Consider the following 23,921-nt stretch of genomic DNA (forward strand, 5'->3'; position numbering starts at 1 on the left):
ATTCATGACCCCCTTGATTTTATTCAAATTCAATGCATAGATGATTTGATAATTTAAAAAATAAACCTTTCATCTTCATAATTTCAATGAGAATAATGAAACATGAAGGATTTTTAAATCAAAAATGAATCAAAACCTCTCTCAACAATTTAGACATTTCCTCGTTCTCTTCATTATAACCTTAAAGTTGGAAAGATGTACAACCAGTGAACTCCCAGATAATTATACGAAGAAGGGAGACTCCGCTATGCAAATCTGGTCACCAAGGGATGGGAAAAGGTGAGAGGAAGATGGGAGAGAAGAGATAAAAGATCCCGTGCATATAGTGTATAATATAATCTATATAGTTGATGGATTTAATCGCTCTCATTTTTTTTTTTGAAGAAATCGCTCTCAATTATTGTTTACAATGGTTCGATGGATTTAATTGAAGCCTCACCTAGAAACCTACATGTGTGATTATTTTTTTCCAATTTATTAAAAAAAAAAAATTCCTCTCCATCTTCACTTTCTTTTGAAATACCCAAATCAAACTTCTTATGCAATCAAATAAATTTTTGCTCAAAACTTTTTTCCATTGACGCCAAAGCAAAAATATATATGCTGATAAGGGAAGACAAGTATGACTCCAAATGTTTAACAAGTTAAAATATTCCTCTAATTGGGGGGGAATAGTTCAGGTTTTACGTTCGCACCAAACATAATTAGACTTGAAGGCCAAGAAGCTCAAAACATAAAATATGCAGTTTAATCATCTATAAACAATGCCTATCCACGATGGATCAGGATATCAAACAAATTACACATTCTTACCAATCAACTCTTTAATTCTAGTCTATATACATTATCATGGAAATATCAGTGATTAGAACAAAACGAGACTTAGTTAAACCAGCCAAGAAGACCCCATTAGTCACGTTAGACATGTCAGTAATCGACAAACTACCTGTTCTAAAATGCTATGTTAGAACTTTGCATGTGTTTAGACATGGTCCTAAAGCAGCAAGGGTCATAAGAGAAGCATTGTCCTTAGCACTCGTTCCCTACTACCCTCTTGCAGGACGACTCAAAGAGTCTAATCCGCAGTGTCTCCAAATCGAATGCTCGGGTGATGGTGTGTGGTATGTTGAGGCATCAACTAATTGCACACTTGACTCTGTCAATTTCTTTGATGACATGGAGTCTATTCAATATGGTAGTCTTTTTCCAGATAATGTTCACGAGATCGAACACATCGACCCCCTTGTGCAAATGCAGGTATCAACTTACAAACTTCATGCTAGGCTTGTTCAGTTTTTTCTATCATACAATGACAATAGTCACATCTATTTCCATAAGCTATGCCAATACTAAATAAATAGAAATTGATAACAAACCCACCCAAGCTTATTAGTGCTTCTTGCATGGGCTTGCAGATTAATAATATTTTGCCGTTTCAAAAAAAGAAATTGATAACAAACACTTAAAAAGTCGTCATTCCAAAAATATTGAGATCAATGATAAAATAAACAAATTGGAGGAACTCAAAGCATAAACCGTTGTACTTCAGAGAATCAAAATACTTTAAACATTAAAACTTAATAATGGTTTGTTCATGCTTAATTAATGTAAGCACCACGATTATTATTTATTATGTGAAATGTGAATGTATATCTGGTGAGGCCAATTGCATAGTTTTGATTTTTATTTTTTTTGTTGGAGTGGCAAACACCACCTAAAGACCCACACACACAAACAGGAGATCCCAATTTCGAACCCAGGTAACCACGAAAAATGTTTAGTCTAACAATCTAACGATTGCTCGTTGGACTAGGCTTTACAGACGATTATTATTATTATTGTTGTTGTGGTTATTGTTGTTGTTGTTATTATTATTATTATTATTATTATTATTATTATTATTATGTAAGTTGATCCTTTAAAAAATGTACCTTGAGGATCGTTTACTCATGTTTGGTCATGAGAGAATTCTTGTTTCAGGTGACACAATTTGGATGTGGCGGTTTTGTGATAGGCCTGGTATTCAGCCATAGCATATGTGATCTTGGTGCTGCACAATTTCTAAATGCGGTTGGGGAGCTAGCTAGAGGACTTGACAAACCCACCATCGAACCAGTGTGGCACAGGAACTTCTTTCCCTCTCAAGCACCTGCATTGCCAAAACTATCTCGTACAGATCCACCTCAATTGCCATGCTACAAGCTAGAGCATTCTAACATAGACATACCCGCGGAACAAATCAACCGGCTGAAGAGGGAGTTTCAACAAGTAGCTGGAAGAAGTTGTTCTACCTTTGAAATTGTTGCTGCATTGTTTTGGAGCAGCAGAACAAGAGCCATTAATTTTGATCCCAATACCCAAGTGAAGCTCGTGTTCTTTGCAAATTGTCGACACCTCATAGACCCTCCTCTACCCAATGGTTTCTACGGAAACTGTTTCTTCCCGGTGACAACTACGGCCTCATGCGAGTCATTTAGAATAGCACCAAATATCATTAAGGTGGTGAAGCTGATCCAAGAAGCGAAGGCCAAGTTACCTTCAGAGTTCGTTAAGTACTTGAAGGGTGAACATATAAAAGTTGGTGATGAGTTTGAGGACCCGTTTGCACCTACACCAAATTACGCCACACTGTTTATGTCTGAGTGGGGGAGGTTGGGATTTGACAACGTGGACTATCAGTGGGGTCCACCAGTTCACGTGGTCCCCATTCAAGGCTCTGTCATTGTGCCAGCTGGCATTGTGCGCTCGCTGCCTCTCCCAAACAGAGGGATTTGTTTGGTTACATGGTGTGTGGAGGAGGCACATCGCCTTCCCTTCATTGATCAAATTCATGGTCTTATAAATAAGCCACTATTATAATAAGAGCGTCACCATGCCATATTCCAAAAGTCTGGCTTTTTTATGCTTAAGAACAAGATGTTATTATGGTTCAAAGATAAAAAAAAGTTGTGTCCGTCAAGAAACTAAAATGTAGTTTCTGTTGTCTTTATTTTGTAATATTCTCTTTTCAAATGAAATATATATTCTATATATGCAGCCGATCATGGTGTCATTAGAAATCATATTTATGCACGGAGGAGTAACCTTCAACGATAAAATTAGTTGACTATAATGGGCATACGAGTATTCACAATCACATAACTTCTCATCATACAGATAGCAAACTACAAGTCATCATCACTTTCGTCACTATATGAAACAAGGCCGGTTTGGGCAACTTCACTTGCCTTATCAGCTATGCCATTCAATGGCTGTACTGGTTCTAAAGGCTTACTCTTATCATTCACAGAAGTTATTCCTGCTTTTGAAACTTCTTCGGTATTTCCTTCATCCAACTTGGCTTTTTTAGCTTGAGGCTTGACTTTTATAATCATGCTTAATGGGCGAGAGGCTGGATTCTTCTTTCCAGTAGCAGGTTTTTCTTCCTGCCAGAGAAAACAGATTGAATGACAAACAGAAAAATAGTAACAGCTGCAATACACATTTAATATTTTTGATTCAAAACTGAACTCACTGCTGCAATGGCTTAGAAATGTCTGCAGCAGTCAGCCCTATTAGAAAAATAAAATAGTTAAAGTCTAAATGTAATTAGATTCATTTCAGTTTATATTTAGATGTACTAATGTAACTAACTGAACTGAATTAAGTTAGCTCACCGCTGATTATAAAGAAATAAAAAAATAAATAAAAGCTAGCTCACTGCCCTATAAAGTATAAATAACTAGAGCTATTCTCTATTGTACAAGTTAGTTTTATCTGTTAATCAAATCTTCTAGGATTCTCTCTGAACTTCATCTTCGACCTCATGCTTCAATACTTCAATCAAGCCCAAGAACAGATCCAAAGATTTTATATTGGGGCAATACTTATTTAAATGAGTTTGTAAAATAAAAATATATCGATTTTCAACCAACATAAGATTGGTCGGAGTGTAAACTAGATTCATTTCTCTTAAGCACGGTCGCAGATTTGAGTTTTGTAGCAGGAAAAATATGGTTGAGAAGGGAGGCCCCAGTAAAAATAGCCAACCAAATAGTCATCGGCTTTATTGGATGTTGCATAATATAACATAGTTTACTACTTGGAAGTTTATATTCTTTGGAACTAATGTGTATTCAAATAAAATAATATCCCATATTTAGAAATACTATGATCCAAAAAAAAATGTAATAAAACAGAGTTTACTTACACCAGCAATCTTGAAGTGACTAAGCGAGGACAAGGTGGAAGGCTTTTGTATTAATGGGGCCTTTCAAGACTAACGGGTGGGAGCCTGGGAGGCATTTGTTTTTGTAGCTCTTATAATCATTAGTGATGGACTTTTATATACTAGTATTCTTTGGATCAGTTAATCCCTTTTTATTTTTTATCAGTAACATTTATACTACTTAGTATTTAGAGAATTTCTTGAAAGCATAGTAAATGTCGACACTCTACTGTAAATGCATCAGCCACAGGATCATTGCAAATTATGTCTTCTTTTCAAGTCACAGATGAATAAACACAGCAAACGTACTAAATGATGCTGTGCAGTCTAGATAGGAGAGGGGGTTCTAATCTAGTAACCTACTAGTAAAAAGGAGAGCCTTAATTTGGGAGTTTTAAAAACACAAGAACAAAAAACCACTCATAAACTAAGAATTTTCAGAAAATAAAACTACATGGACAGTATACTAGAACAGAAACGTGTTGGTATGAATGTCAATTGATCATGGTGGTCAAACCCTTCCAGGTAGACTAGTTTTCAAAGATCTTATTCTGCACATGATAGTCTTCAATATTGGCTGATTATGTAAAAATGTTATTGAAGGAATAAGGAAAACAGAGGCAACTATTGTATGGAATTGTAATCACTAATACAGCACATTCAACATAAAAAATGTTAGCAAAAGAAAGAAAATTCGCTGACCAACCTGGACTGCAAGTACAGGGGCTTTTTCCTTAAGTTCATGCACAGTGTTGGACTGCATTGCTATTGCCGCCTAAGATCAACATACAAAAGCAATACAGAAACAAACATCAATGACCAAATAATGGACACGTGATGATAAGCTCGCCTAAGAAATAGCAAATTCATAACTATTCCGAGAGAAAAGGTACAAGTGAGGAATTTGTGTGTGTGTGTGTGTGTGTGCGCGTGTGTGTGTAAGATAAAAGTTGTTATCATAGAGTACTTGTTATGACTTAACTTGAAAGCTACGTAGTTGTTGGGCTTCCTCATCTGCCAATTTTCGTTCATATTCCCTTTTTGTCTAAAAGGTGGATAAAACACAAAAGGATTATGTTAGAAAGAAGAACAAACACATTCATAAACTTTGCATCAACAATTTCTTCAAGCATTTATTTTGTTCTCATATTGTTAAAGTTGATCAAATTGTTTCTGAGAAATATACAATATCTGTCTGTACAGCTGCAGAAGTAAAGGATATATCTAATCATATCAAATTCCATAATTCATACTTTCAGCAAAGAAGAACAAACACATTCATAAACTTTGCATCAACAATTTCTTCAAGCATTTATTTTGTTCTCATATTGTTAAAGTTAATCAAATTGTTTTTGAGAAATATACAATATCTGTCTGTACAACTGCAGAAGTAAAGGATATATTTAATCATATCAAATTCCATAATTCATACTTTCAGTTTCAGGTTCAAGCCATGAAAATGCTGTAAAAATAAAACCAGAAACTTACTGATTCATAATTATCAAGAAACTCAGTCTCATCCTCATCTAAAGCTTTGGGAGGTCCTGTGATAATTATCGACCAGTCAAAATTCAAGCAAGATTACAGCAAAAGGAGACCATGTAGAGAAGAGAAAAAAGTAAGTGGGTAAAATCTGAACATGATTAAAACAATTAGCTTAAACTATGCCCATCTCAAAAGCTACAATAAGTAATCAGGAGAGGATTAACAGTTGAGAGTTGGCATCAATGTTGTCAATGGCAGACTGCAGATAATAAGGGTCTGTTTGGATAAACAGCTTATTTGCAGCTTATAGCACAAGTGTTTATCATAAGCTATTCTCATAGCAAAAGATAAAATAATGTTAAATTGTTTTTGTATATGCTGTAAGTTGTTTTTATATAAGCTATATTGGAGAACTTATGAAAATAAGTTGAAAAAAGCTAATGAAAATTGTCATAAGCAGTTTTCATAAGTTCTCCCAAACAGTCTCACAAAACTTATGCCAGTAGATAAAGTCAAATAAGCCAATCCAAACACTAGTTTAAGCTAATTTTGCTATGCAACAACACCACTGTAGCCGCAATTGCACAACACTGGTATTACTAAACAATAGTAGTTTGTTGACAACAGTGGTATACGTTATTATCACATTGAGTTATTTTGAGAAACAAACTATCCTGGTAAATCATAAATGGTGGTTGAATTGAATACTTACTATGTTTGAATCTTTCATTGAATTCAGCATCCTTCTTGTCCTTATTCTCCTTCAGAATCTGCAATGCAAATGCAAGGTTAATGAGTAAGTAATAATTATTTTTTCTCATGATCTTATAAATTTTGGTTAGCGGGAAATGAGAAAGCGAACCTCGAAGAGAGGTCTGTCTCTGTGGGCAGTGCCATCTTCAACACGTTCTCCCCTTGTTCTTTTAGATTCTTCCAACTGTTCCAAAACAATGAAAAATTTGGTGACGAAACCCTAATTTATGCAAAATTCAAGGATTTGAGATTGAAAAGAGTTTGTTAACTTACTTGCTCTTCGGAGACGAAGTTCATCATTCTGATGGGACGACCTGATTCTTCATCCATGGCTACGGAACTACAACTGCTACCGAACGAAAATTCAATTTCAGAAGAGAAGATGGAATGGAAAACGAGGGGAAAGGAAGGAGGATTTTTATGTGATACTGCAAAACCGCTTCTTTACCTGTTCCCTCAACTTGAGCTGTCCAATTATTAATTAATTAAATAAGAATAAAACTAAAAAAAAAAAAACCAATTGTTTTATTTGATTTTTTTATTTTAAAATTTTGTCTTTTAACGTGTCACGTGGCACTCCGTTAGTTTCCTTTTTTTTTTTAACAGCAGCTTTAGAGAGGAATCAATGACAAATTTTTTACAAAGTGTAAGGACCAAAACCAAACAAAAAAAATTGCAGGGACCAATACCAAAAACTGATGAAAGTGCAGGGACTAATGTCATATTTAAACCTTTATTTTTTAATGTAACTAAATTGGTTGTGAGAAAATTGTCAAGAATCTAGTCATCAACTTTGACGTAATTCTAAAAACTTCCTTGACATTGTGCAATATTAATTAAATTCTTTTCTCCATCACATTCAATTAAATTGTAGTTCAATTCATCGCAACAATGCATTGGAATATTGGAAATGATAAATAAAGCGAAGAATTGTTTAGCGAATGTGTCACAGATTGTTTTTATTGGTTGCTAAATACATTGGCCCGCCATGATTTCCACTAGGTATTTACAGGATTGTCATCGTTTATTAAAACAACACATCAACATCGTGAATTTCTTGGGATGATTTTTTCGCTATGTGTAGTACGACTCTTGGAATCTATGCAGGAGGTCGAAATTCAAACTTCGAATTTCCACTTATTCATTTTAAGGGTAGAATATGTTGTGTAAAAGTTGTCAACTCATTCATTTTAAGAGTGGAATATTGTGCGTTAGACTTGTTATCTCATTCATTTTAAAGGTGAAATATGTTGCGTTAAATCTAGCTCAACTGATAATGTCGAAAATGTTAAATTGAACGTCTTCACCGGTTCGAACCCAAAACCCTTTAGTGGGTGTGAGTTTGAGTGAACTTCATCATTTATATATAAAAAAATTGTTATTTCAAATGTTACACCTGATTGAATGTTTGAGACTTTTCATGTTTCAATTTAATTAATTAGAAAAAAGCGGTCACGTATGTTGACTCGAAGACAATCAATCATGTTGGGAAATTATTTTGCAACAGATAAATTTTTTACGACAAATTAGTTCATCTTCTCTAATTTTTTTGAAACCCGTAGAGCATAAAATCCACCATGTTAACATAGTTAGTTCCATTGAGCTGGTTTGAACGCAGGTCAAACATTTTCGTATTTGAAATTGTAGAAATCAAGCAATACATCCATAAAATGACACTCTACCATGAAATTGAAGAATAATGGTCAACTTCACCAGATTTGAAAGATATATATATCAAGGAACTAAACTGGCTGTTTCAAAAAGAGGACTAAATTGTCTCACTATATGTTTGAGCAGTAGTAAAAAGAAAATTAAAACAAAATGTGCGCATTTGAAATTGTAGAAATCAAGCAATACATCCATAAAATGACACTCTACCATGAAATTGAAGAATAATGGTCAACTTCACCAGATTTAAAAGATATATATATATCAAGGAACTAAACTGGCTGTTTCAAAAAGAGGACTAAATTGTCTCACTATATGTTTGAGCAGTAGTAAAAAGAAAATTAAAACAAAATGTGCGCATCCAGGGATGTGCGCATCCAGGGGAATCGAACCCTGGTCAGTACCGTGGGAGGGTACTATGATACCACTACACCAGATGTGCTTACTGTTAACATGTTAAGAATTTCCTTATTAAAGTATTTATATTATGTAAATCTTGATTTACTCTATAACAAGAGTATAATTTTGGCTCGTTATTAGTTGGCAGTTACACACGTGTTTCCGTGGTTCCCATTGGAAGATTAGTAGTATTGATAAAGTGACGTGGCAGCTGTCGTGTGCAGTAACACGCCAGCTAGGAAATATAGAAGTGCGACACATACAGAACGAAAAAAAACCAAGGTTGATCTGAGTTGAAGAGGTTTTGTTTTGTTTCACCGCGCGTGTGTTTTTCTTTTCTCTTCTCAATTGGAGAATTTTTGAGTAACGGGACAGAAGAACACAACATAGTAGTTTGTATTTTTCATCATCTTCCCCGAGATCCCTCTTCCTTCCCCATTCATCTTCTCGTTTCTCTCTCAGGTATGTACGTTAATCCCAATTCTTTTCTTTTCCATCACTTGTTACAATTATTCATTCAATTCTTGATCTCAATTTCCAAAACCCTAGCAATCTTTTAATCAATTTATAGCTGCTTTATTAATAATATCTACCCATTGGATCTCTGATTTTGTTTCAGGAATTCCAATTCCACCGGGGTCTCTGCAAATTCTGTGGACTCAACTCAAGCTACAATCTTTAAATAAATAAATATATTTTCTTGACAATCTTGATTCTTCTTAATCGCCAATGCTGTAAATTTTGTAACTTTTTTACATATTTCATTCTGGGTTTCATTTCTTGTAATTGTTTTATTGCGTTACCTCAACCCTTTCAATGGCTAATAACCCAACACAACCTAATGTTGGGTTCATCCCTTCAAACCCAGAACAAAAACAGACTCCAATTCCAATTCATCCCCCTCCTCCTCCTCCTTCAACTCGTATTTTAGCACCACCACCTAGATTTCCTCCACCAATATTACAATTACAGAAAGATCAAACTTCATCTGCCAATGGCAGTCCAGTTCCTCACTTGAGTACCCCTCCTGGACCTCCTGTATTTACATCTCCTGTCCGTCCAGCTGCCATTCCTTTTCGAACTTCACCAGCTTCGCCTCAGCCGCCGGCTCGTTCCTCAACCTCTTCTTTGCCAGCCTCGTCGCCACCACGTTACTCAAATGGATCCTTTGACTTACAGTCACAAGTTTCTGGTGGCTTAGAGGATCATATTCCAAATGGAGAGTCATCCTTTGTACTTTTCTCAGCTCATAAGGTGAATCCTGCTTAATTATCTTACATTGAATTACTTACTATTTGATAAACAGCCTGTTTGAATTGACTTATTTGACGAGTTTATCTACTGTCATAAATACTCGTGAAACTGTTTGGGAGAGCACATGGAAACTGTTATCACAAGAACCTCGCCGGAGGAGTTTATAGTTTTTATGAAAACAATTTGACTTTGTTTTATCTTTTGTTGTAGAAATAGCTTATACATAAGTATGTATATGATAAGCGCTTGATAAGCTGTTTAAGCAAACAGGGCCAAATTATATTTTTTTATGAAATCCTTTTTTTTTTTTAATGTATAAACTTATTCTTTTCATATGATAAGTAGGTATTGAAGCAGAAGAAACAAGCAAATGTACCCAGTTTGGGTTTTGGGGCATTGGTCTCTCCTGGTAGGGAGGTCTCAACTGGCCCCCAGGTAATACAGCGCGATCCCCATCGCTGTCAAAGCTGTGGGGCATATGCAAATATATATTGCAACATATTGCTTGGATCAGGCCAGTGGCAATGTGTTATATGTCGAAAACTGAATGCAAGTGATGGTGAGTACATTGCACATAGCAAAGAAGATCTTCACAGATTTCCAGAACTATCTTCACCAATGGTTGACTTTGTTCAAACTGGGACCAAGCGACCTGGTTTTGTTCCAGTTTCAGATTCCAGAATGTCTGCACCAGTAGTTCTTGTAATAGATGAATGTCTAGATGAACCTCACTTACAGCATCTTCAGAGCTCTTTGCATGCATTTGTTGATTCTCTCCCTCCAACAACAAGATTAGGAATTATACTATATGGCCGTACCGTGTCGGTGTACGACTTTTTAGAAGAATCAGTTGCATCTGCTGATGTGCTTCCTGGGGACAAGTCACCAAGTGAAGATTCTTTGAAGGCTTTGCTTTATGGTACCGGTATATATTTGTCACCAATGCATGCTTCACTGGCTGTAGCGCATTCCATATTTTCATCATTGACGCCGTATAAGTTGAACGTACCAGAAGCTTCCAGAGATCGGTGCCTAGGAACTGCTGTTGAGGTTGCTCTTGCTATAATTCAGGGCCCATCTGCTGATCTGTCTCGAGGGGTTGTCAAAAGGTCAGGGGGCAATAGTAGAATTATTGTCTGTGCCGGTGGACCGAACACTTATGGGCCTGGATCTGTTCCTCATTCTTTTAACCACCCTAATTATCCGTATATGGAAAAGACAGCATTGAAATGGATGGAGAATTTAGGTCGCGAGGCTCATCGACACAATATATTGGTTGATATATTATGTGCTGGAACATGCCCTGTAAGAGTTCCTATCTTAAATCCTCTTGCAAAAGCATCAGGTGGAGTTTTGGTTCTTCATGATGATTTTGGAGAAGCCTTTGGCGTTAATTTACAAAGGGCGTCTGCCAGATCGGCAGGCTCCCACGGATTGTTAGAACTGCGCACATCAGACGATATTCTCATCACTCAAGTTGTGGGTCCGGGGGAAGAGTCTCATGTAGACACCCATGAAACATTTAAAAACGACGCCGCTCTTTATATTCAAATGCTAAGTGTTGAAGAGACACAGAGCTTCGCTCTCTCTATGGAAACCAAAGGAGACATCAAAAGTGATTTTGTCTTTTTCCAGTTTGCAATTCAGTATTCAAATGTGTACCAGGCTGATGTCTCAAGGGTCGTTACTGTTAGATTGCCTACAGTAGATAGTGTTTCGGGATATCTTGAAAGTGTTCAGGATGAAGTGGCTGCTGTGCTCATTGCAAAGAGAACTCTGTTACGAGCCAAGAACCATTCAGTGGCTGTTGATATGCGGGTAACAATAGATGAAAGAATCAAGGATATTGGTCTAAAATTTGGCTCCCAATTACCCAAATCAAAACTTCATTGCTTCCCAAAGGAGCTTTCTCTCTTACCGGAGCTCCTTTTCCATCTCAGGAGAGGGCCACTATTGGGATGCATTATTGGCCATGAAGATGAGAGGTCCGTGCTGAGGAACCTATTTCTAAATGCATCTTTTGATCTATCTCTCAGAATGGTGGCTCCTCGTTGTCTAATGCACAGGGAGGGGGGAACTTTTGAGGAGCTACCGGCTTATGATCTTGCCATGCAGTCGGATACTGCTGTTGTACTTGACCATGGAACTGATGTCTTCATTTGGCTGGTATGTCTACTTGTATCTGTTCTATTATGACATTTTCTTAGTTGGAGATATGGATAAATTATTTGCAGTCATTGTCCTTTTATGGTTTAGAGGGTATTTTTGGGCACTAACCTAAATCAATTATACTACATTTGCTCTCCTGCCAGCAATTGTTCATGTTGTTTTTAAAATTTACTTCCTGTTGTGTAACCTGTGATAGAAAAAAGGTTAGTTTTCATGGTAATGGAATTGATATGTCATTGCGTTATGAAATGTAGGAACAGTAGTTAGTCTGGTCACAGTTGTTAATAATGTGCAGTATTGAGTGGTGCATAGGTGCTTTCTTCCTTGTTTCCTCATTTTTCATCTTCATTTCTTCTTTTGTTTTTTCCAATGGAAATACAACCCAGCCTTTTTTGTCACCAGGCCAGCAGCTGCCGTTCCAGCAGCAACTGCAGCTGGTGGCAGATGGCCTTGCCAACAAAATTGTTGCATTTTATTTTGGATGATTGTCTGAATCAACGTGGCTTTTGTAATGTTTTTGATATAGTGCATTTTATCCTATAAATTTGTTGTTTTGTTTGAATATTGCCGCCCTTTGCTCTTTTGCATATAATAAAATGTGCTGATTGCCATAAATAACTGGTTCTGATGGCTTAGCAACAAAAAAAAAAACTTGTTCTGATGGAGTGATTTTTTTTGCTCAAGGGGCATGAGTTGGGTCTGTAATTTTTCTTCTTTATCGGATGCTTGAATAAGGCAGTTGTTGAAACATACCTTGTATTTAAAGTCTACAGATCTATAGTTCTAATGATTGCCTAAATTACATATTTGGACTTTGATTTCGCTCTTCCCAGTTTCAGTCATAACAAACGTCAAACGTGTAGTGTGTTTGTTTTCACACTGACCACGGCAACAAATTGTTGCTTTCGGGTTGCACTTGCGAGTGTGTGCTTTGATTTGAGAATTAAACACAAATAGTACTTTAAGTAGCTGTAATTAAGTTTCCTCCTATAAACTTTTGTATATACATCTGCTAGCATGTCAAAGTTTCTTCTGCCTATGTGGCATCAAATTGATGACAATATACTGCAATGCAAAAGGCCAAATACTGCAGTGCCATTGCAGCCATGTGGGAAACTATGTTGTAAAATTATAATTAAAACCAGGATATTGATTGAAACTGTGTTCACAAAATATTATATTGTATTTCTTCAGCTTGTGTGGTGGCTCTTGGAACATTTTTGTTGGCCATATTTTTAGTTTCTTTCTCTATTTAGAATTTTCCATATTTTTGTTCTGTTTGTTTTCTCCCAATATACATGCAATTTCCTTATATGTTATGGATGGATTTTCTAGGGTGCTGAACTTGTAGCCGATGAAGGAAAAAGTGCTTCTGCTTTGGCTGCATGCAGGACATTGGCTGAAGAGCTGACCGAGTTCCGTTTTCCAGCTCCTCGTATCCTTGCATTCAAGGTCAGTTTTCACCTTCATTATTCATTCCTGGTGTCATCTTCTTGTAAAATAAACTTATATACAACTCTGAATTTACATTTTAAAACAGGAGGGTAGCTCGCAGGCTCGATATTTTGTCCCACGTCTCATACCAGCTCACAAGGATCCTCCTTATGAGCAGGTAAACAACACTAGCACTTTATTATCCTTTGATGTGAGACTCCAAATGTGTTTGTTCTAAATAAATTACTTATTTTTGTGCAGGAGGCAAGGTTCCCACAACTTAGGACGTTAACATCAGAACAGAGAACAAAGTTGAAAAGCAGTTTTGTTCACTTCGACGATCCAAGTTTCTGTGAATGGATGCGAAGTTTGAAGGTCGTACCACCTCAACCGAGTTGATGACCGGTAGTCTTCTGCATTAGGTGATTTGGTGGTTTAATTTATAAAACCTTAAAAGGTCTTGGTGAAGCCAAGTTTGTTTGCATGTTTTGTGGAATAGACACATACAGTGAAATGTCGCATATGTCAAAAAAACTCAGATTCGGAGCCTCTCCCATTCATTTTGTTCACTTTTGAAAACCGTTCATAAAGGTGCAAGTTGCACTTGAAAAAATGTTTTTCTTTTGTTTTTTCTTTTTTTGTTTTTTCTTTTTTGAGGATGTTCATCGGCAGAAGTTGATGTGTTATCATAGAGCAATAAAGGATTTCTCTCTATTTATATTTCTAGCACTTGTTGATACCCATTCTTCCCTTACCTCTTTAGTCATTGTCTCATGGAAAGTGGAACCTGTATAGAAAATGACTTGGTTTATAAACGATTTCTTTTTATAGATGTGTAAAATAGTTTTTATTTAGTTCTTTTGCATACTAGTTTTCAATACGGGAATCAAAATTTTAGGAGTAAATAGGCAATTTCCCCCCGAAATTGCAAGGTTTGTCAAATATCCCCCTGTAGTTAACGAAACATCAATTACCCCCCTGAAATTGCATAACGTTAATCAATTTACCCCCTCCGTCAAATTTTCTGTTAACTGTTTACGGTTATGATCAATTACCCCCCTGAAATTTTACACTTATGTGCAAAATGCCCCCTGAACTTGAAAAATTAAAAAAATCTGGAAAAATTAATAAAAATAAAAAAATCTGAAAAAATTAAAAAATTCTGGAAAAATTTAAAAAAATTCTGAAAAAATTAATAAAAATAAAAAATGATTAAAAAAATAAAATAATCTAATAAAATGAAAAAATTCTGGAAAATAAAAAATATTCTGATTAGTATATATGTCGAAATTCCGAAATTTTGATTAGTATATATGTCGAGCTTAGGTTTTTTCAGTGTATTTTTTCCCTTATTCTCGGTTTATAAATACACAAAAAGTTCCCGGTTTATAAATACACAAAAATTTCCGGAAAAAATACTAATGAAAATTTTGAAATTTTGAAAAATACATAAAAAACCTAAGCTCGGTTTATAAATACACATATTTTTTCCCTTATTCTCGGTTTATAAATACACAAAAATTCCCGGAAATTTTTTGAGAAATACTAATGAAAATTTCAAAAAATTTTCATTAAATTTTCTTTTTTCCAGAATTTCATTTTTATTTTCGAGAATTTCCAGAATTTCATTAAAATTTAAAATTTCGAAAATTTCATTTTTCCAGAATTTCAATTTTTTTAGAAATTTTGAAAATTTATTTTTTTTCAGAAATTTTTCATTATTTTTCATTTTATTAGATTATTTTATTTTTATTAATTTTTCCAGATTTTTTTCATTTTTATTAATTTTTCAATTTTCCAGAATTTTTTTATATTTTTTTTCAATTTTTTTTATTGATTTTTCATTTTTCCAGAATTTTTTAATTTTTTTTTGAATATTTTTCAAGAATTTTTTCAATTTTTTTAAATTTTTCAAGTTCAGGGTGCATTTTGCACATAAGTGTAAAATTTCAGGGGGGTAATTGATCATAACCGTAAACAGTTAACAGAAAAATTGACGGAGGGGGTAAATTGATTAACGTTATGCAATTTCAGGGGGGTAATTGATGTTTCGTTAACTACAGGGGGTATTTGACAAACCTTACAATTTCGGGGGGAAATTGTCTATTTACTCAAATTTTAGTTATATTATCATAGTTTCCGATCTCGATAGAATGGTGAGAATCCTTTGTTGACAAGCTTAGACGGGGATATAAATAAACAAATAAATTAATACTTGTCAGAATATTTATTTTGGAATAACATTATCACGATTGAAGAGCGCTCAGTAACACATCAGCAATTATTTTTTTGTTGTTTAATCAGTTTATAGGGCATTGAACTATTTGAATTTTTTCCAAATATATCTCTATAATAAAAAATTGTAATCCTAATCACAAATCTAAATCATATTAATTAAGTCATTTTATTGAATGATATTTGTACAATAATTTTTTGACAACTTTACTTCTCATATTCATATTATGTTTTTACTTTCTCTCTTTATGTCAACATCTCATTTTCTTTGTAAATCAATGGTTGTCCTATTGGTTATAATTGAAATTGTTGTTCAAATAACATAACTTTGAATGATTGTTTGTTAATAGTTAATCAATGTTAACTTGACTTAACGTCCATCTAATATACACACCATTGTCATTTAATTTAGGTTAAAATACGGTTTTAGTCCCTGCAAATATGTCTCGTTTTGGTTTTAGTCCCTGTAAAAAAAAATTAGTTTTTGGTCCCTGCAAAATATTTTGTTTTTGAAAATAGTCCCTGACCATACTTTTGTGATGATTTGCATACGTGACACATGATGGCTGAACCTATTTTGCAGTTTTTGGTCCCTGCAAAATATTTTGTTTTTTAAAAAGGCCCCTGCAAAATATTTTGATTTTGAAAATAGTCCCTCCAGGGACTATTTTAAAAAACAAAAATTTTTGCAGGGAGCAAAAACTAATTTTTTTCACAGGGACTAAAACCAAAACGAGGCATATTTGCAGGGACTAAAACCATATTTTAGCCTTTAATTTATTATGCTTTTTAGCTCTCTTTATCCATGCTGTGAAATTAGGGATTTGAGACATTTCAATTTTGTATCGTGAATTTAGTTCAGTTAATATAGGTTAGAATCAAGGTTTGAACCTCGAACATTCCACTTATTTACGTTAAGAGTTAATAAAAAAAGGAATTTAAATTATTTTTTTGATCGTAAAGAATTTTAATTTAGTCAACGATAATTTAAATAACAATAATGTGAGTATTTTTTTTTATTAGAAAAAACCAGGGCGAAAAAATAACGTCCTACATGTATTTTTTTTTAAGAGATTTATATTTACCTTCCTTTAGGTAAAAAAAAAAAAACATCGCTCTAAGTCACTAACGAGATTCATACTCAAGAACTTCAGATTAAAAAAAAGAAAAAGTATAAACACTCGATTATAAATAAATTTTTTTAATTTAAATAATAACTATTTAAAAATCTCAAAAAGTTACAGCATAACTGAGATTTAGTTGAGAGGGATAACTGAACCGTGGGCCACAAGAGCGAGAAAAGATAAAAATAAAAAACCCTAGCTAGCTAGAGATTACAGAATACAGAGAGAGAATATCCTCTTACGGCCGGCACCATCGCTCTTGCACGCTCCATTCTCTCTCGCCTTCTTTCCAACACAACAAGGTAACACCGTTTCTGAATTCATTCATAAACATTTCTTCTTCTTCAATTCCTCATCGGTGGTAACATTCTGTTTCAGGATCAGGTGCTCGTCATCCTTCACAATGGCGGGGACCGATGACAACAAAACACAACAACAATCCGCTGCAAAACCCCAAAAACAACCAAAACAACCAAAACCACAACAATCAGGTTATTTCACATTCCCAATCTTCCTTCACGTTCTTAGTACCATTCCTTCCACGTTTCAATTTAACGGCCAAAACTTTTTTGTAGGTGGTGGAAAGAAGAAGGAAGTTAAGAAAGAAACTGGTTTAGGTTTGACCAATAAGAAGGCTGAAAACTTCGGAGAATGGTATTCCGAGGTACAATTCAATTCACCTGATTTGTTTTTAGGTCAAACTTGTTTATCTTGATCTGATTTTGATTTATGAGTAGTGTGGCTTGCATGTTGTGTTTGACTTTTGATTTGGATTGATTTTACAGGTTGTTGTGAATGGGGAAATGATTGAGTACTATGATATTTCTGGTTGCTATATTCTCAGACCTTGGTCAATGGCTATTTGGGAGATTATGCAAGTATGTTCTTTTAATCAATCTTCATGTTTTAGATCTGTTACCCAAATGTATTTATTTATTTATTTATTTATTCATTAGTTGTTGATCTATACATAGTTATTTTTGTGAATATTTATGTAGCTCTCAATTTTTTATTTTATTTTAAAAACAAATGTGCAGGCGTTTTTTGATCCAGAAATAAAGAAAATGAAGATCAAGAACTGCTACTTCCCTCTGTTTGTTTCTAATACTGTTCTGGAAAAGGAGAAGGACCATATCGAGGGTTTTGCTCCAGAGGTGAGAGTCATTTAAATGTGATTGTTCAACAAGTTTGGTTGTGTTTTTAGAATAAAGGCAACTTTCTCCCTGCATGTCATGCTGACTGGTTTGCTCCTTAAAAATATTTGTTTTATGGTCCTAGTCCTTCTATCAGCAGCATGCTATGCTGGATGATCTGACTTAGCAACGTCTGTGCCTGATTTTGCTGTGACTATTTAGTATTTAATTTCTTAAAATAGCTTTTTAATTTTCTGACTAAATGTCTTGCCCATTACCCAGGTTGCTTGGGTGACCAAATCTGGAGAATCTGATTTAGAGATTCCTATTGCTATTCGTCCAACTAGTGAAACTGTTATGTATCCTTACTACTCTAAGTGGATAAGGGGACATCGTGACTTACCTTTGAAGCTTAATCAGTGGTGCAATGTTGTTAGATGGGAGTTCAGCAATCCCACACCATTCATCAGGCATTATTTTTTTTTTTTCCGTTAACCATGCTTTCCTTTCTTTGTTATAGCAATTTGTTGGCTGTGGTTAACATATGACTCTAAAGCTTAATTCATAATTTTAATACGAGTAGTGCTAGGAACACTCACGTTAACACTCTCTTTTCAACTCTCAATTTCTTATTTGGTGAAATCACGTGGGTCTCACTCTCACCACTTTATGTAGTGTCTATTTCGTGATTATGGTAAGACCCAAATGAATTTCACCCAATAAGAGTGTGAATTCTGCATTGTGTGTGTATGTCTTACATAATACCTTGAATTCTGCATGCTTCCTTTATGAATCATCTGGTGATGATTCTAGTGAATTGGTCTCCGTGAAGCTGCCTTGCAAGAAACAATAATTGTTATCAACCAAATATTTTATATCTAATTATTAACATTTTTCAGATTTTGTTTTTGTCATGCACATTTACTTCATATGGCACTTGTGTATAGTCCATCTCAGGGTACTTATACCAATTTTAATTGTAGGAGTCGTGAGTTTCTTTGGCAAGAAGGACACACCGCTTTTGCAACAAAGGAGGAAGCAGATACAGAGGTATTCCATCAAATAGTTATTTCAGGAATTGCTATCTTCTGTCTCTTTTCATTTGTGTAACTGCATTAATTTTTCATCTTTGGTCTCCGTAAGGCCTTTCATATATCTTGTGCTTTATGAACATTTTTTTTCGTTTGTTTTATATATTATATATATATATATATATATATATATAGAGAGAGAGAGAGAGAGAGAGAGAGAGAGAGAGAGAGAGAGAGAGAGAGAGAGAGAGAGAGAGAGAGAGCATTTCAAATGAGAGGACTTTTTAAATGAGAGGGTGAGAGGATTAAATCACAACCATTAGATCAAATCTAGTGGGTGATATTTATTTGAAGCAACTCACATGTTCCGTATGCACCTCTCTTCCTTTCTTCTCTCTCAGTTACGTTTTCAATTTTTTTTCTTCTTTCTTCTTTCCAAATTTTCTCCTATTCCAGCACAAAGCCATTTTCTCTGCATCAACTCTATTCCTCTTTTTATTTTTGTCTTTCTAAAAAGTCCTTGGCTTTTGAATCACACTACTTCTCCAAAAATTAAAATTGGGATAAACTTTCAAATTGGTGAATCTTACCGAAAACCCATTCATGGCTTCCCGATCCAGAATTGAAGAAGAAAAAAATGGGTCTTCAGTTGAGAAAGCAAACTATGAATGGGTTTCGACTTGTGGTGTAGATTTGATTAAAAAAACCATTGTTATTGATCTGGAGTTGAAGAAATAAGGAGTAAAGATGAAGAGCCCTTTGAAAAATTAAGTATTTGAAAGTTGCAATTTGAAAATTAGATAATTAGTCATAATCAATTTCATTTGTCATGGATTCCATAAATTAGCTATTAAATTTAAATTACAAGTGTTTTATGATGATGCATGTTCAAAATTGGAACGGCGTGGAGAATATGTCAGGAAGGGAGATGAAGATTTAGCTAAGTCTGTAGCGACTAACTAAATGCCAACCGTTGATATAGATCTGATGGTTATTAATTATTCCTCTCACCCTCTCACAATAAATACTCCTCTCACTTGATATGTCCTCTCTCTCTCTCTCTCTCTCTCTCTCTATATATATATATATATATATATATATATATATATATATATTAAAATACCTTCTCTTGTGGTTGTGTAGTGCTTAAAATAATTAACTATTAACGTCCCCTTTGCTTCATGAGCATGCATTTTAACATGTTCATTTTTCCACCCACACAGATTTTCTATCCTTTGAAAGTACATTTTTCTAAATGTTCTAAACTATAATTGTTTCAGGTTCTCGAGATTTTGGAATTATATCGGCGTATCTATGAAGAGTATTTGGCAGTTCCTGTCGTAAAGGGTAAGAAAAGTGAGCTTGAGAAGTTTGCTGGTGGACTTTACACTACCAGTGTTGAGGTGTGTGTCTGACATTCTTATGCTGCCATCGTCAAGTTTTCTGTATCATAAACACTTGGAAGTTAATAAAATTTTGATGTAAAATCTTCCCAGGCATTTATTCCAAACACTGGTCGTGGCATACAAGGTGCAACTTCTCATTGTTTGGGACAAAATTTTGCTAAAATGTTCGAGATAAACTATGAAAATGAGAAGGGAGAGAAAGCAATGGTCTGGCAGAACTCATGGGCCTACAGTACTCGAACTGTAAGCTTTAATTTCTTCAATATACATGCATTGCAATATTCGTCTAAATATGATTGCATTAACGTGTCTTTGCGCTTTTTCAACAGATTGGGGTGATGGTGATGGTTCATGGTGATGACAAGGGATTGGTGCTGCCACCTAAAGTAGCTTCAGTTCAAGTCATTGTGATTCCTGTGCCCTACAAAGATGCTGATACTCAAGGAATCTTTGATGCCTGTACCGCAACTGTGAATATGTTGTTGGAAGCAGGAATTCGTGCTGAGTCAGATGCCAGAGACAACTATTCTCCTGGATGGAAGTATTCTCAGTGGGAAATGAAAGGTGTTCCTCTAAGGATTGAAATCGGGCCCAAGGATTTAGCAAATAAGCAGGTCATCAATCTTCGCCTATTGCACTAATTTGCAGAAATGTCATTTTGCTTCTACTCTGTCTATTATTACTCAACAAAATGAAACACCGAATAAATCTCATTTAATTTTGCACAGGTCCGTGCTGTTCGTCGTGATAGCGGAGCAAAGATCGACATTGGTAATGATGATTTGGTTGAGGAAATAAAGAAGTTGCTCGATAATATTCAACAGAATTTGTTCGATGTTGCAAAACAAAAACGAGATGCATGTATTCAGATCATACATACATGGGATGAGTTTGTAGGAGCTTTGAATGAAAAAAAGATGATCTTAGCTCCTTGGTGTGACGAGGAGGTATGAATTTTGTATTTTTTTATATAATTACAATAATCCAGATTTTAAGATAGTATGCTTGCCAAGTTCTTTTTTAGGCATTTCATTGTTTTGGAATTTACACCTCTATAATCGTGTCACTCTCTGATTGAGGTTAAATAAGACATATATTTAGCTAAGATGCATTTTTATGTCATGAACTAATACAAAAAGTTACATCAAAACTGTCCTTCCCAGTTGGTAAGTAAACCCTTTCTATTTCTAAACGCCTGTCTGTCTGTTGGTTTCTGTATCAGGCCTTTCTTCATTACCAGTTAAAAAAAAAAAAAAACAACGCATGTGATTGGACTAATCGGATTTATATTGGTTCAATTCTAATGAATTTATATCGTATAATTTCCTTCCATCTTGCACTTTGAATGATATAAGTTCATAATAAAACTGAAGGTCAAGTTAACAATTACATTCTCTTAACAGTCAGTAGTGTTGAATTTTTGAATATCCGATTGTCCAATGTATTATAGTTAGACATACATAGCCTTATGCTTAATATTTTGATATGTCTGCTCATTGGCTATGTATTTAAATTTACGGTTTGGTGTTTTCTTGGTAAACTGTTCTTGGTTTATAATGCTTCAGGAGGTGGAAAAAGATGTCAAAGCAAAGACAAAGGGTGAGACAGGAGCTGCAAAGACACTCTGCAGTCCCTTTGATCAGCCTGAACTCCCCGAAGGTATAAGCATTATTCAAGTGGAGGTGTTAACGTGTTATTATTTTATCCTACCTCCGTCTCTTTATAACTTAAGTGTCTCATTTGAGTTGTGCATGGTTCCTAAGAAAATGTTTAGTTAAGTTGATTTCAATGATAAAATGACTTTCATTTACTAAAAAACTTTAGTAGAGAGAGGGTTGGGATACAATAAGTCAATGAGTAAAGGGTATATGAATCGAAAAAATTAATTAATGTTTCATTAGTAAATATTAAGAGAGAATTAATATGCGACAAGTAAAAATTGCAAATGAGACACTTAGTGTATGCTTGCTGGAGGACTGTGCTTACGGTACATATGAGACGGATACAGTAGTATATTCATACAACTGACAGTTAAAATCTATTTGCTGCTTCATTTGACTGTATGAACCTGCTCTATACTATGGTTAATTTTCATGACCCCCTGTATGAATATTTCTCTGTAAATAATCATAATTGATTTTATGCTTCTTATTAAGACCTTGAGTTATGGACTTTATAGGCACCGTGTGCTTTGCGTCAGGCAAGCCTGCAAAGAAGTGGTCATACTGGGGCAAAAGCTACTAGATCTTGATTGTGGTATTTTCTGAAGCTAGTTCACCATTTAATGGTGCCTTGACTGAATTTGTGGATTATGCAAATATTAGTTTCTTCTGCTAGAGTAACACACTTATTTTTCAATTGATAGTTTTACTTTGATTTTATACGGTACAATATTTTATTCAGCTTTAAAGAAAAGTATTGCATCTTTTGCTGTCCAAATATTGTTGGCAGTATAGCGACTGATCAATTGAATACTATGCCTTTTGACCACAGCTTGTTTATGTCGATTGAAAGCCAATGGAATGGAAATTGAACAATCCAATCCTCTGGTTTGCACCAAATGTTACCAAAGAGATACAGCTTTTTTATTTTGGGACACGAAAGTGTTGTGCTAAAACTTATTTATTGGCTTAATACATCATATGGTCCCTTAACTTGGTCCCTTAACTATAAAATGTTTCAATTTGGTCCCATATCCTCGCTTACCATTTTGGTCCTCTCCGTTAGTTTTTAACCTTAAATGTCTAAAGTGAACCAACTTTGTAGGTGGTCCACCATAGACTTTATTTAAAAAATTAATTTTAACCGTTTGATCGTTTTTTTAAATGAAAATCGTTTGATCATGGAAGAATCTATTGTAGCTTATAATGAACCACAATTACCTAATTTTTTTCTTAATCTTCTTCCTCTACCAATCTTCTTCACCTGCATCTTTGTTCATCTTCATCTTAAAAAAAAACCTGAAAATTACCAAATTAAAACTCTCATTCATCTTTTTTCTTAATCTCTACCGCCTCCTCTCCCAAAATCTCCCCCCAAAATTCCCCTCATTCATTTATCCCTTTTACTACCTTTCAATTCCATGATCACCCACCAGCCTTAAACATTCATTTTCCGCCATTAACCGAAAAAAGAAAATCCGCTGCTAAATAAAAAAAATTGTAGTTAAGCAAGATCGTGAAAAGTTGTAGTTCACCAAGATTGTAACTTGCAAAAAGCCGCTAAATAAAAAAACTCCCAGATCTAGTAAAAGATGTAGTTCACCAAGATCGTAAATCCGCCGCTAAATCGCACGACCCTTCAATTCTTCTTCCGAATTTAATGATTTTGGAGAATGACGTTTAATGATGCGGTGAAAATAACCGATTTAATGATGGTGTTGTGATTCTTGCGAGGGATCCGAAGAATCGACGTGATATTGCGATTAATGAGTATGTGAAATTGATGAAAGAAGAGAATGATGTGACTGAAGAAAGAAATGGTGACTGAAGAAGCTATGAGTGTAGCATACATTTGTGCCTATGTTTCCACCATTTCAACCCTTTTCTTTTTCTGATTTTAGTTCTTCTGACATATGGGTTTTGTGATTTATGAAACACTTAATTTATGGGATCCAATTAGTT

At 34.7% G+C, this 23,921-nt stretch overlaps 4 protein-coding genes across 4 annotated transcripts; 3 read left to right on the forward strand and 1 right to left on the reverse strand.

Annotated features, from left to right (window-relative positions):
• The first annotated feature begins 694 nt into the window (after positions 1-694).
• LOC146911190 (HXXXD-type acyl-transferase family protein) lies at positions 695-3,039 on the forward strand. The gene is made up of 2 exons (XM_085722436.1): positions 695-1,257; positions 1,981-3,039. The coding sequence occupies exons 1-2, from the start codon at positions 850-852 to the stop codon at positions 2,857-2,859; spliced, it is 1,287 nt and encodes a 428-aa protein (XP_085578562.1). The 5' UTR covers positions 695-849; the 3' UTR covers positions 2,860-3,039.
• Positions 3,040-3,080: 41 nt separating this feature from the next.
• Positions 3,081-6,924, reverse strand: LOC146911191 (NEFA-interacting nuclear protein). Its single transcript, XM_085722437.1, has 7 exons — positions 6,719-6,924; positions 6,555-6,629; positions 6,405-6,462; positions 5,696-5,751; positions 5,190-5,252; positions 4,914-4,982; positions 3,081-3,425 (listed from the first exon to the last, which is right to left on the reverse strand). The coding sequence occupies exons 1-7, from the start codon at positions 6,773-6,775 to the stop codon at positions 3,165-3,167; spliced, it is 639 nt and encodes a 212-aa protein (XP_085578563.1). The 5' UTR covers positions 6,776-6,924; the 3' UTR covers positions 3,081-3,164.
• A 1,889-nt stretch (positions 6,925-8,813) lies between these two features.
• Positions 8,814-14,087, forward strand: LOC146911192 (Sec23/Sec24 protein transport family protein). Its single transcript, XM_085722553.1, has 6 exons — positions 8,814-8,974; positions 9,132-9,766; positions 10,112-11,932; positions 13,271-13,387; positions 13,476-13,547; positions 13,631-14,087. The coding sequence occupies exons 2-6, from the start codon at positions 9,329-9,331 to the stop codon at positions 13,766-13,768; spliced, it is 2,586 nt and encodes an 861-aa protein (XP_085578679.1). The 5' UTR covers positions 8,814-8,974; positions 9,132-9,328; the 3' UTR covers positions 13,769-14,087.
• Positions 14,088-16,940: 2,853 nt separating this feature from the next.
• LOC146911193 (Class II aaRS and biotin synthetases superfamily protein) lies at positions 16,941-22,790 on the forward strand. The gene is made up of 13 exons (XM_085722554.1): positions 16,941-17,030; positions 17,107-17,219; positions 17,304-17,392; positions 17,514-17,606; positions 17,766-17,882; positions 18,144-18,331; positions 18,845-18,911; positions 20,173-20,295; positions 20,389-20,541; positions 20,628-20,912; positions 21,027-21,245; positions 21,864-21,957; positions 22,478-22,790. The coding sequence occupies exons 2-13, from the start codon at positions 17,132-17,134 to the stop codon at positions 22,540-22,542; spliced, it is 1,581 nt and encodes a 526-aa protein (XP_085578680.1). The 5' UTR covers positions 16,941-17,030; positions 17,107-17,131; the 3' UTR covers positions 22,543-22,790.
• The last annotated feature ends 1,131 nt before the right edge of the window (positions 22,791-23,921 follow it).

The sequence above is a fragment of the Medicago sativa genome, chromosome 7 (genome assembly GCF_051527215.1).
Source record: "Medicago sativa cultivar Bolivia chromosome 7, Bolivia_mono, whole genome shotgun sequence".
NCBI lineage: Eukaryota > Viridiplantae > Streptophyta > Magnoliopsida > Fabales > Fabaceae > Medicago > Medicago sativa.